The sequence below is a fragment of the Macaca mulatta genome, chromosome 14 (assembly GCF_049350105.2).
Source record: "Macaca mulatta isolate MMU2019108-1 chromosome 14, T2T-MMU8v2.0, whole genome shotgun sequence".
NCBI classification, from domain to species: domain Eukaryota; kingdom Metazoa; phylum Chordata; class Mammalia; order Primates; family Cercopithecidae; genus Macaca; species Macaca mulatta.
Window position 1 is genome coordinate 13,693,524 of NC_133419.1, and position 13,514 is coordinate 13,707,037.

The 13,514-nt window shown below is 36.5% G+C and overlaps 1 protein-coding gene across 5 annotated transcripts in view; it reads right to left on the reverse strand.

The window, feature by feature from the left end:
* Nucleotides 1-9,862: 9,862 nt before the first annotated feature.
* Nucleotides 9,863-13,514, reverse strand: part of MS4A4A (membrane spanning 4-domains A4A) — a 127,164-nt gene continuing 123,512 nt past the window's right edge. For all 5 annotated transcript variants that reach the window (XM_077962778.1, XM_077962776.1, XM_077962779.1 and 2 more), the window contains 2 exons: nt 12,688-12,789; nt 9,863-10,783 (listed from right to left, as the gene is read on the reverse strand). In XM_077962778.1, coding sequence (XP_077818904.1) covers nt 10,712-10,783; nt 12,688-12,789 — 174 coding nt within the window. In that variant the 3' untranslated portion in view covers nt 9,863-10,711. The remainder of the gene's footprint in view (nt 10,784-12,687; nt 12,790-13,514) is intronic.

The window sequence follows — 13,514 nt, forward strand, 5'->3', positions numbered from 1 at the left end:
AATTAATTTTCATCGTGTTAGCCTGGGTTCACTAGAAAACAGAGCCTGAGACAGGTATTTAGTGCCAGTGTTTTTGTTGGAAGAACACAAAAAGTACATAAATCATAAATGTCCAGCTCGATAAATTATCAAAAAATAAAGATATGTGTTCTTAACTCCCAATTAAAAATTAGAAAATAGCTTGTATGAAGAAGGTACAGAACTCTTTTGCTCCTTTCCAGACAATACACCCTCAAGAGTAATCACTGTCTCTGTTTATAATACCCATGATTAGTTTTGTTGGTTTTGGCGTTTTAATTAATGGAATCATATGGCATATATTTTCGTGTGTGTTTGACTTCTCTTCAGTATTATTGTATTATATTGCTGGGCAACACACAACCAAAAAGTTCGGGGATTAAATTAAATCTGTATTATTCCTCTCAAGTTTGTAAGTCAGTGAGGTTTCATTATGGTGAAAAGAGGCTAATGATAAGGAAAAAAAATAAAATTTAGGGACTATGCCAACTTTTCATTTTCACTTTTCATTCAAAACTCACATTGAATGTGCTAAAACTGCCTTGTAAATGGCAACTCTAGAGTGAAGCTAGAATGTCAGCTCCATGAGGTCACAGCCCAATTAGTTCACTCTATACTTCCAATAGTGCCTGGAATATAGTAGATGTCAGCTCAAGCACCCTCTGTCTGGGTTCACTAGAAAACAGAATCTGAGACAGGGATTTAGTGTCAATGTTTTAGTTGGAAGAGCACATAAAGGGCATAAATCATCAACATACAGCTCCGTGAATTATCAAAAAGTAAAGACATGTGTGTTCCTATTTCCTAATTAAAAATTGGAAAGTAGCAAGTACTAGGAAGGTATACAGCCCCTTTGCTCCCTTCCAGCCACTATACCCCCAAAGTAATCACCATCTCAACCTCTAATACCTGTGATTAGTTTCATTGGCATGATCTTTTTAATTAATGAAATCATATGGCATACATTTTTTGTAAGTTTGACTTCTCTTCAGTTTTGTGTTATTTTGCTAGGTAACACACAACCAAAAAACTCAGAGATTAGATTAAATCTGTGTATTTCCTCTCAAGTTTGCAGGTCAATGAGGTTTCAGTATGATGAGAAGAGGCTAATTATAAAAACATTAAAGTTTAGAAACTATGCCAAGTTTTCATTTTCACTTTTAACTGAGAACTCGCATTGAATGTGCTAAAACTGCCTCCTGAACGATAACTAGAATAGAACAAAACTAGAATGTCAGCTCCAGGAGGTCATAGACAGCTCAGTTAGTTCACTCCATATTCCCAGTAGTACCTGGAATGCAGTAGATGCTCAATAAATATTTCTTGAATGAAGATATTGTGAGATAGAGTTAATGTACAGAAGTACTTAAGAGCTCTGTCTTCATCCTGGGGATGGCTGAATGTATGAATTTTGGCTCTTGGTCAAGATAAGACCATTGGAATTTATAATGTGCAGTTTAGAATAATTTTAAACTCTCTCAGCAAGCCCCAAGGTCAGTTTCTTTGCTAATGACTTGCAACTAGCTTAATGAATTTGACAAGCCTGACTATTTAATGGGATACAGAGAGTTTCTTGCATAGATGTGGGCAGTTCAAGTCAGAAACTGGCATGGTTCATGTGTCTGGTTAGGCCTGTGGGGATCTTGCACTGTGGAATGTCTCCAGTGCTTGCCTACTCTCTCTCTCGCTGCATTGTACTCTCCGCCTTTAGACAAAAGCCTCATGTGAGTACATTCTTTGGTGGTTGTTAAGTCTTTTCAAATATCTGCCTGGGGAAAATAATAGACTCTGACTTGGGCAATACAATTGGGAATAGAGAATATATCAGATTTACAAAGACTTCGAACTGATTTTCTTCTTAAATCAAATATCTTTTATATAGAAAAACAAAAAACAAAAAGTGAAATATAAACCCTCCATTTTCTAGGTCAGCTAAAACAAATTTATGCATTTGATACCTTTCTAAGCAAAATTTGCAGACTTTGCAGGCTGATTTCTAGTTCCAAAATAAATTAAATTAAAATATTGAAATAATACAACCAAATACTAAATAACTAAATTTTCTAATCCAGATTCTGGGACAGATAATCTTTGTCAACAAAACAAATAAGGACTCTTACATTACATGCAGATGTTGCCAGAGTTTTATAATGTAAGAAAAAAAGTATATGCCTATATGATATGAAATATATATAAATTTATATGTAATATACAAGTTCTTTATATATTTTAATATATTTTCAAATAATATACAAATTTATATATATTCCAGACACATGTGTGTTTGTGTATATGTATTTGCATATATGTCACTTAGGCCATTTAGCGACCCTGTTTTGGGCACAGTTTCTATGACTTCAGAGTTGGAGGTAAAATGGGAATGCTTTCATTATTCTCTAAATATGGGAGAGAATACTAAGAAGAAAAAAAGCAACTTAAGACAAAAAAAATCAGTTACTGAAAGTAACCGACAAGGGTTGAAGCTACTGGCTTAAGGGGGGAAAAAACCCCCAGATGATAGCTGGCTTATATAGCACTGTGAGGTTCTGAGCCCCATCCAGACTGTGACGCTACTCCTTTTGATGTCCAGCCCCTCCTGGCCAAGCTGGAAACGTGCATTCAAGAGATGGGAGCAAGTTACAGGCTATATCTGGTGAAATTGTACCTGGAGTCTGAGAAGGATTAAAACAAGCAGTCTTGACCTTTTACAGAAAGGAAAATACCACCCTTTGCTGACATTGATGATAAAAAGATCCAGAGGGGAAACCACAAAGAACTTTCAGAATTGCTTCCTCTGCTGGAAAGAGTGTACTTATTGAAGACAAATTTTTTTAAATCTAGTATTATCAGCCTCACGCAGTTACTGGAAAGTACTTAAGTTCCTGGGAATCACATGAGCAGTAGCAATCCCAACAAACCTTAGTCAGTAAAAAAACAAGTTGCTGATCTTGAAGAGATTCAAACAGGAAAGCAAATGCATCATCAGCTTTGTTCAAACCATATCTCAAATTTAGTTGTTTTTTGTTTTCGTATCCACCAGGCAATCAAAAGAAAGTTACACATCTTTTCTGTGTTTTCCTACAGTAAACTCAAAATTCAAACAGAGAGACATATTTTAATAAATTCAAAGATTTAAGTATTTTCCCTGGATTTGTATAGCTTTGTCTCATTATGTTTCCTGTATTTATACTGTGTGAAAACAAAACTTTTGAGTGTATATTAAAACTGTCTGGATATTACTATATAAAACATTGGAAAATATCACAAAGTAATTTAAATAAAAAATAACTGTGATATGCTAGTGTCTTTTAATAGTTGCTTCTTATGAAACCAAAATAAGGTGACTAAAATATCAACATATGAAAATGACAGTATTTCAATTTTCGGCTTGAATATTTTAAATTATAAGTATTGATTTGATTAAGTTACTTATGTTGGCATGCTTAAATCAATTTTAAATGTAAACAAATGAAATAAAAATGCTAACATCTGTGTTCATGAGCATTTTTTTGAGATAGAGTCTCACTCTGTGGCCCAGGCTGGAATGCAGTGGCATAATCTTGGCTCACTGCAACCTCAGCCTCCTGGGTTCAAGCAATTGTCCTGCCAAGCCTCCCAAGTAGCTGGGATTACAGGTGCGCACCACCACACTCAACTAAGTTTTTTATTTTTAGTTGAGACGAAGTTCACCATGTTGGCCAGGCTGGTCTCGAACTCCTGACCTCAAGTGATCCACTCCCTTGGACCTCCCAAAGTGCTGGGATTACAGGCATGAGCCACCACGCCCAGCCTGTGATCTTCTTTTAAAAGTTGAAACTCAGCTCTTCCAATTGTGATAGAACCAGACTTAATCTTCCACTCCGTTAGAAAACTGGGTTGGTCACAGTGGCTCATGCCTCTAATCCCAGCACTTTGGGAGGCTGAAGTCAGAGAATCCCTTGAGCCCAGTATTTTGAGGCTGCAGTGAGTTATGATTACACCAGTGCACTCAAACCTGGGTGTCAGAGTTAGAACTTGTCTCACACATTTTTTTATATTATAAATAAAACTGGAAAAAATTAAGCACAACTGCTTCCAGACATTGGGAAACAGTTAGTGCAGGACTTTCAACATTGAAAAAATGAAAACAAATGTGAATATAATAATTGCTCTGGTTTTCTGCATGAAGAAACTTTCCAGACGATGGTCAGGGAGAGGGATCCATTCTGATATTGCTGAATTAAGTCGACAAAAGACAGAATTTGAGGGCACTGAGACAGCTATAGTTAGTGAGAACAGAACCATAAAGGGTATGGCTATGCAGAGACAGGGGTCCAGAAATCTGCAGGGAAGTATTCTAAATTTGTAGTTTAACATAAGCTGTGTATGTATGGGTTGAAAGTTTAAAAATACAGTCAAAGACTAGCCAGGTAGTTGTAGCTGTGTGATTACCAGGGCTTACACAGGGCTGACACACATTCAAGTTCCAATCAGCTAGAATGCAGAGACTTCCATGAACAATTGGGGGATAGAATAGAGACCTCCAGAAAGATCATGCTTTAATAATAAGTCAATTACTATTAAAGCATGTACCCAATTAACAACAACTATAAAACTTCTGATATAGTTTGGCTCTCTGTCCCCACTCAAGTCTCATGTGGGTCATGGGGGTGGACTTTCCCTTTGCTATTCACATAATAGTGAGTTCTCACAAGATCTGGTGGTTTAAAAGTGTGTAGCACTTCCCCCTTCACTCTCTCTTCCTCCTGCTTCTACTACCTAAGACATGCTGGCTTTCCCTTCACATTCCACCATGATTGTAAGTTTCCTGAGGCCTCCCCAGCCATGCCTCCTGTAGAGCCTAGGGAACTGTGAGTCAATTAAACCTCTTTTCTTTATAAACTACCCAGTGTCAGGTAGTTCTTTATAGCAATATGAGAAGGGACTAATACACCCTCCGTATTATGCCTTTTCAAAAGTCTCAGAAGACTCAAATTGGTCTTCAAGTTTAAGCTCCTGCAAGAAATAAAAGTAATACATTGTGAAAAAAGAAAAATTTGAGCACTCAATCAAATAAAAATCATAATATCCAGCATGTAATCCAAAATTACTACACATGCCAAGAAGCAGAAAAGTCACAATAACAAATAGCCAGGAGAAAAATTAATAAAAACAGACCTGTAAATTACAGATTACAACAAAGGAGAAGTGCTTTAGAATATATATTATAATCATGCATAAGAATTCCTAGAAATACATGGATGCAAAGAGTATAAAAATGAAAAATACAAAAGAGCACCAAATAGAACTTCTAGAGGTAAACACCACAATACATGAAGTGAATAAATCATTGCCTATGATTAACAACACATTAAATCTTCCAGAAGAAAAGGTTAGTAAACTGGAAGATGGATATAGAATCTCTAATCTGAAGCAAAGATTAGGAAAAAAAGTCTAGAAAGATTAATAAAACATCAGTGGGACAATATGAAGTGGTCTAACATGTAATCTGAATCCAACAAGAGGAAGAGAGAATGAATTGAAAACATATTTGAATAAATCATTGGAATTTCTAAATTTGATAAAAAGTATAAACCCACAGATGCAAACAGCTTAACTAATCAATCACAAGCTGGATGAGCAAAAATAAAACCACACCAAAGCATAATTTAGATTGCTAAAAATGAATAATAAAATGTTAAAAGCAGAGGGTAAGAATAGACACATTAGCATAAAGGTAAGAATAATTGCAGACTGCCCATAAGCCATTATGTAAGCCAAAAGACAATTAAAAGACATCATTAAAGTACTTGAAGGTAAAAGCTGTAACATAGGATCAATATCCTGTGAAAATATTAAAACTGGAGGTAAAATAAAGATGTATTCAGACAACAAACAAAAAATCTGAGAAAATTCAGTACCAGAAAAAAAATCAATGGAATGAATGTCAAAGGAACTTCTGGTTGTTAACAGAAAATGACAAAACCTTGCTGAGACATATTAATGAAGACCTAAATAAATAGGCTGGGAGTGGTGGCTCATGCCTATAAACCCAGCACTTCGGGAGGCCAAAGCAGGTGGATCACTTGAGGTCAAGAGTTCAAGACTAGCCTGACTAACATGGTGAAACCCCGTCTCTACTAAAAGAATGCAAAAAATTAGCCTAGCTTGGTGGCACATGCCTGTAATCCCAGGTACTTGGAGGCTGAGGTGAGAGAATCACTTGAACCCAGGAGTTAGAGGTTGTAGTGAGCCGAGATTGCATCATTGTGCTACAGCCTGGTTGACAGAGCGAGACTCCCTCTCAAAAATAAATAAATAAATAAATAAATAAATAAATAGGTATATTCTGTTAATGGATTAGAAAACTCAGTATTGTTAAGTTGGCAATTTTCCCTTATAGACCTATATAGACTCAATACCTTCTTTATCAAAATCCAAGAAGGTCTTTTTGGATTGCAAAGTTGATGAAGTTACAAAGTTGATGAAGTAATTCCAAAATTTACATGAAATAATTAAAGACTTAGAATGACCAAATCAATTTTGTTAATGAAGAAAAATAATATGAGACATATGCTACCTGATTTCAAGACCTACCATAAAGCTATCATACATTTTAATGATGAAGATTCATAATAAGATACGAAATGAAGATACAGGAAATTTCTAGTCAAGTATTAAGATAAAATGCATCGATTACTTCAGCAGCCACAGCCGTGACCTTCAACTCTTTATTTCCTTCCTTCTGGTGTAATTCATGGTTTTATTAAAGATAAAAGTATATCTCTCTTGAAATCCTTTCCATAGAGTATTGCAAGTTTATGGGATTAGGACTCAGAATCAGGAAAAATAAGAGTTGTAGAAAATGGCAAATTTAAAAAATAGTTAATTTAAGATAAACTACAGATTTCTAATGGTCATTGGGCACACCCGAGATGATTCTTCCCCAAACTGTTCCATGGTCTATGATCCAATTTACTGAGTAATGTAAGGGTGACACATCACTGTTAGAAATGTTGATTTGCCCCCTGACTTTGCATACAGTATTCAGTATTATCATTTTACAACCTCAAATGTAAAAATACCTATTATCACTGTTAAAACAATGAGCCCTTTGAGACTTCTCTTACGTTTATGAGTGAGCTTACTTTGATTTTATAAACATAAATTACTTTTAATAGTTGGATGCATGTTTTCTCAATAGATAGCAGTTTTTGCAGCAATGCTGATTATAGTACACTAACCAATTGCTCATTATTGATTGCCCATTTCTTTATCATTGGCTGAAAAAATACACAAGCCTCAATATTATTTAACCTTTAATTATCCTTACTTTTCTTATAATCTTTGATATTTAGGACTGGTAGAGAAGAGAAATTAGATTTTAGAGGAGAAAGGGGACAGAAATATATGATAACACAAATTTAACTTAGCGTGAATTCAGGCTTCATTTTGCCTCAGTGAGTCTAAGACAAAAAAAAAATACTGGATTAAGATGTTTTTTAAAAAATCATTTTTAGTCACAAATATCTTGCATCTACCTGAAGAGCTTTGACTACTTATAGTTTGAAGTTATCAATAAGATCACCTTATATATTCAAGACCTTATAACTCTTCCCCCCCCCCCCCAATTATTTACAAGGCAAAGCACGGTCCCAAGATACTTCCCTCAAGAATGAGTTCAACTTTAACCATACCATCCCTACCATACCAACCACTACAAAGGTAATTCTTGGCCCAACTTCAACCTAGCAGAGCAGCCACTTGCAATCATTAAGCAGACAGGGAATCAAATTGGGCAACATGGTGAAACACCATCTCTACAAAAAATAGAAAAATTAGCTGGGTATGGTGGTGCACACCTGTAGTCCCAGTTACTTAGGAGGCTGAGGTGGGAGGATGGCTTAAGTCCAGAAGGTGGAGGTTGCAGTGCACTCCAGCCCGTACAACCCAGCCAGACCCTCTCTCTCAAACAACAACAACAACAGCAAAAAAAAAAAAAAAAACACCAAAAATTATTTTTATTGTAAATGTAGCAAAAGGAGGCAAAGTCTCATGGACATTTTCCTACTGCTTTCTAGTCACATATAGATAAAACCAAGAATAACCAAATGAAGAATAAATTTCAAATCACATGACATGAAACAAGTGCAGGTGGTCTTGTCTAAAAGTTGGAATCATAATATCTTGCACTAATAGCACAAAATATTTGCATGAACTTTTTACAGCTAAAAATGCAGTAATCTTAGGTTGCTTATATAAGTGTTAAACTTAAGAAAATTATGTATGCACTAATTATTACCAAGAGAAGGCACTCTCAAAGCAATATATCAGGATTTAAGTCAGGATATTTTAAAAATCCAAAAAACAACAAAGAATCAGGTGATGTAAGGACTTGTAGGATTTACATGAGCTTTGGCTTTTATTCTGAATTAGAGAGGAAGCCATTGAAGGATTTTGCCCAGTTATTACACTATCTGAATAAATCTCTTTCCTTGTCTTTATATATTTAAAACCCCAGGGATCGGGTTAACTCCAGGTAAAACTTGACTTGGAGACTCAAAAGAATTACATTAGGGTCTGATCTTTCACTTGGCACTTCTCAGTTCTGCTTTTGCCTGTGAGCATCTGTCTGTCACGGGGTTCATATGGCTGCTGATGGCAGCAAACTTACCTCCTCACAGCTCCAAACCCAACAGGAAAGAGGAAAGATGGGGAGACCATTTCTTGGTCACTGAAGTGAAAATGATGAGATTAATTTTGATTGGAAATGTGTCAGTCATTCACACAATTGGTTTTTCCTAGGTCACAAGGCTACCACAGAACTTCACTCTAGCTGAGTTGATGTAATTCTGCCATTTCCCAGATGTAGGACACAGGTCAACTCCTGAAGCTGGGAGTCGAGTGAGCTCCACCCTTGTACATAAATTAAGAATTAGACAATGGTGATTTTTTTGGAGGAAATCAGACTGTCATTGTCAGAACAAATGGGGAATAAATGCTGAGTACCAAAATCTGTCAAATATTAGTACAATATTGGAGAAATAAAACAAGATATCAGCACATACACAATAATTAAAAGATTGGAATTAGGTACATAAATAGACCAATATCTCTTTATGACATGGTAAAACATTAACAGTTAATGTCAGTGAGGTGATGATGGGCTCTACATTAAGTAGTATAGTCTTAATTGCCAATAATATGAAAAATATGTTCAATATACAATATTAAACAATATTCACAAAAATAAATGCCAGAGACAAAATTATTAAGCAAGGGAAGAAAATACAAAATAATATATTTTAAAGCTGGAATAAGAAAAACTTTCCCAAGAAATTAAAAATATGATGTCATAAATATAATTATGAGATTGTGACATTAAAATAAAACATAATTTTATAGCAAGAAAGCTGAATATAATAACTTGATATATAAAATACATATCTATGCATTATATGTTGAAGTAATTATATCATATATATAATTAATATAAAGAAATTATATGCAAAGATATAACACATACATTATCTTTGAGGCTCCATATGTGCCAATCAGAGTCCTGGTTTTTCTACCTTTGTTATACCAAGTATCATATCATACGATACCAAGTATCATAGGTCTATAGGACAGACAATATTATTACTACTTTCCTGAAAAGAAATATGAAGCACAGAGAAATTTGGTGGCATGTTCATAGCTACATAGGTAGTAAACAACAAAGATGGGATAGCAAGATAAAAACCCTGGGTTGTCTGATTAGAAAGCCCACATTATTTAGCACCACACTGTATTTTTGACATCAACACTTAGTCTCTTTCCACCATTTTGCATCTGAAAAGGAAGTAGGTAGCACATGAAAGTATTGCTTCTCATTTTATTTATTTTTGCTCTGCAATAAAAACAAATGTATTTAACAAATATCATATGTTGCACATTTCCATATATGGCATAGGATACAAATTTGATTAAGATATAATTCTGCCCAGTAGAAGGTGGGAGAAGAGAAAGGAAAAAGAAGAAATAGAAAATATAAGTTGAATCTGATGCTTAATGTGATTTTTACTCCATGTATATTTTTACTCAAATGATAGCTTGTGCACATGCAAGGATGGACTGTGCTATTTCAAAGTACTTTCTATGGGGGAAGAACAGAAGGAGAGGAAAAAGGGAGGGGGAGATGGCCACGTATCTCCACTTCCGAAGGAAAAGGCCCTTTGGTCCCCATAGGTGGGAGCAGAAAAAAGTTAAATAAATGGGAGGAATATTATACAGGGGAGCAGAAGTATGTGTTTTGCATGGAGGCCTCATTTTAGCAATACCTTTTTTGCTTTTCTGCTTCCAGATCTTATTTGCCAATTTAATGCCTTATTTAATGCCTTCTTTAAAGAACTATAAAGTTCTTACGATGAATGAAAAACTTTCAAGTACTGTTGCCTCATTAAATGCATTATTTATTAATTTAACGTCTAGTACTCTCGACAAAGAGCCAGTGAAATGAATTTTTGAGTTCCTGGGGAAAAATGAGAACATAATTTTGAATTTATTATCTCTCTATATATACACACACAGTTCATAATTGGATTACATATAATAATGATATCAATATGTCTCTCAGTATCAAAGTTGGATTCTGGTAATTTCTTATGTGAGGTTCTTGTGTTACAGTCAGCATAGATTTCTGGAGCATTTGTCTGTTGATCTTTCGGTGGCCTCAAACCTCATTAAGTGGTGTGAGAGGTGCTGCTTCTGCCATGTGAGAATTTGATGGCAGAATTAACACAACCTGTGAAACAATCAGAATGCCATAGGCGAGTCACCCAAATAACCTCAGAGTGCCCCTTTCCTGCCCACATAAAGTCATCATCCTCAGAGTTTACTCTTTCTTCTCTGATTCATTCTCAAGATCAAGCATGTGGGGCTTCTCAGTCATTCTTTAAATCAGGCCTGATTTAGGAGACAACATTCAGTGGTAGCTCTTGACCCGAGCTGCTGATGACCACTGCCCTGGTCTTATGAGTAAATCAGTCTTATATGTGGATGACAGTGCACAATACATTGGGTAAACCAAGGTGTCATGAAAGCTATGAGGTTGTTCTTCCAAACGAGGTTGTTCATGCTGATGGCATCAACATACCCAAATCATGATTTGCTGGTTATAAATAACGCATTGCAAAAACCACACTGGCCCAGAATAGCAGGGATCATCGTGAAACTCAGAAAAGTTCTGGTTGTTCTTCCACAAACTCATTGTCACATAGGGTTGGTGGAAGAAACAGGAAGAGATAGAGACCTAGCTATCATAGGCCCCCAAACCACTGCTTTTCTGAATTCACACCAAGAGATTAGGAAACAACATTCCCCAGCTCCTATGCTAAGAGCCGAAGGGAGCACAGGCTTAAATACTCTGACATGAAAGTTACTAAAGAGTTTGCTTCCATGTCCAAATGTTTCACCCACTAAAAATAAAAAGCTTTGGTCAATGAAATTAGAAAATCATTGGTAATTGCTGAGAATCTCTCACTTCTCAGGTTTTACAATGCAAAACCCACTATTAGAGTTAATGTGCTATAGTCAATCTCTCTTCAGTGAGGAAGGGCTGTAGAGGAGTGGGATGTGGTGTTGCCTGGGAATCTCAAAAGAAGACAAAGAGGTACAAGATGATGGAGAAGGGCACCAGAAGAACCATCTCATCAAACTATGATTATGTATGATTATTTTATTATTTGGTTGTCGGTTTTGTCTGCCCGTGGGCCTTTGTGTAATGAAGCTAATGAGTAGCTGTTGGGGTTTTACTATCCATTTCCTCATTCTGGCAACCTCAACCCTTGGAGGATATCCCTCCCCATTCTTCCTAGAGCTTCTTTCTTGGTCTCTTCTTTCCTTCCATTCCCTACTTTCCTCTCTCCGTGTGACATTCTTTGGGTTTAGCTGCCAGGAGCAGCATCAGCTGCAGGTCTCAGGGTAAGAGAGTGGGTAGGTGGGCACAGACTGATAGAGAAGTCTGAGATCAAGATATTTCATGGAAATATTCCAGGAAAAATTGTTGTAATAGGATAATGGAATAAAATAAAATATTTTTGGGGGTCCTCTTCATTGTGAAATATCCTCATATCTGGATTCAGAGGTTATGCACTTTGAGGTAGACAGAAAGGGGAAAAGAGCTTTTATGTAGCTATTGTGTTAGGCAGAGTTCTAAGGTGGCACTCACTGACCCCTTGTGATTCCCTTCTCTCGAGTGTGGATGGAACCTGTGTATAGCATGAGATACAAGTCCTGTGTGTAGGTACTAACTACTTAACTTTCAATTTATCAAAAAAGGCATTATTCTGAATGGACCTTACCCGTTTGTGTGAACCCTTTATGAGAGGATTAAAGCATTAGCAGCCTGCTGGTTTCAAAGATAAAATACATTTTCATGAGTTCTCCAACTGAGAGGAAATGAATTCCACCACATTAGCGTGGAAGAGAATCAGAAGCTTCAGGCAAGGCCACAGCCCCAGCCAACTTCCTGATGACAGCCTTGTAAGATCCTGAGTCTAGGACCTACTTCAGCTGGGCTCAGACTCTTGAACCATGGAAACTGAGAGATAATGAATGTGTTCTGTGTTAAGACTCTAAGTTTGTGTAAGTGATTACACAGCAATAGAAAACTAATACAGAAATCTTCAAATGAAGGCCAATACTCACCCCACCAGGGGTACAACAGATCGCTTTACATCCAAAGGCAGAGAGGGACACAGCAATGCAGAATTCCAGCACACTTAAGAGGAGCACCATGCCATCCATACCCTAGGAGAAAACTCATAACAAAAGAATGTGAGAAATGGAGATGACAAGTAGAAACATTTACCAGTAACCACAATGTCATCAGAGAAAAAGCACTGGTTGGGAGTCAGGAGACCTGCCTCCTAGTGGCAGCCATTCCCTTGACCAATTCTTGATCTGCTGAAGTAACTTCTCACTTTTTTCACTGATAAAATAATCACAGACGTTTATTCCCTGGTTCAGTACCTCCCAGTGCTATTGTGGACATGGAAGATGAAAGTGTTTTAAAAAGTTAGGAAGGTAGTATAAAGATAATTGTCATCTTATCCTATTGAGTACTAGAAACTCGTATCATTGACAGAATATTATGATTCCATATCTTAGTGATTGTAAGCAGAGTAATGGTCCCCCAGGGAGGTCTGCATCCTTGTCCCCCTAATCCTTCGCTTCTGGGGATTAGAATGCAGACCTCCCTCGGGGACCATTGTTCTTTTTGTGTAAGAAAAAGCATTAAATTTGCAGATGAAATTAAGGTTGCTTATTAGTTGATATAAGCTAATTTTCCTGGATCATTCAGGTGGGTTCAGCATAATGACAGAATCCTTAGAAGTGGAAGCAAGAGGCAGAATAGAGTTCAAGAGACATTTGAAGATGCTGCAATGCTTGATTTGAAGGTAGAGGACAAGATGACAAACCAAGCAACATAGGCAGCCTACAGAAGCCAGAAACGGCAATAAAACTTATTGTCA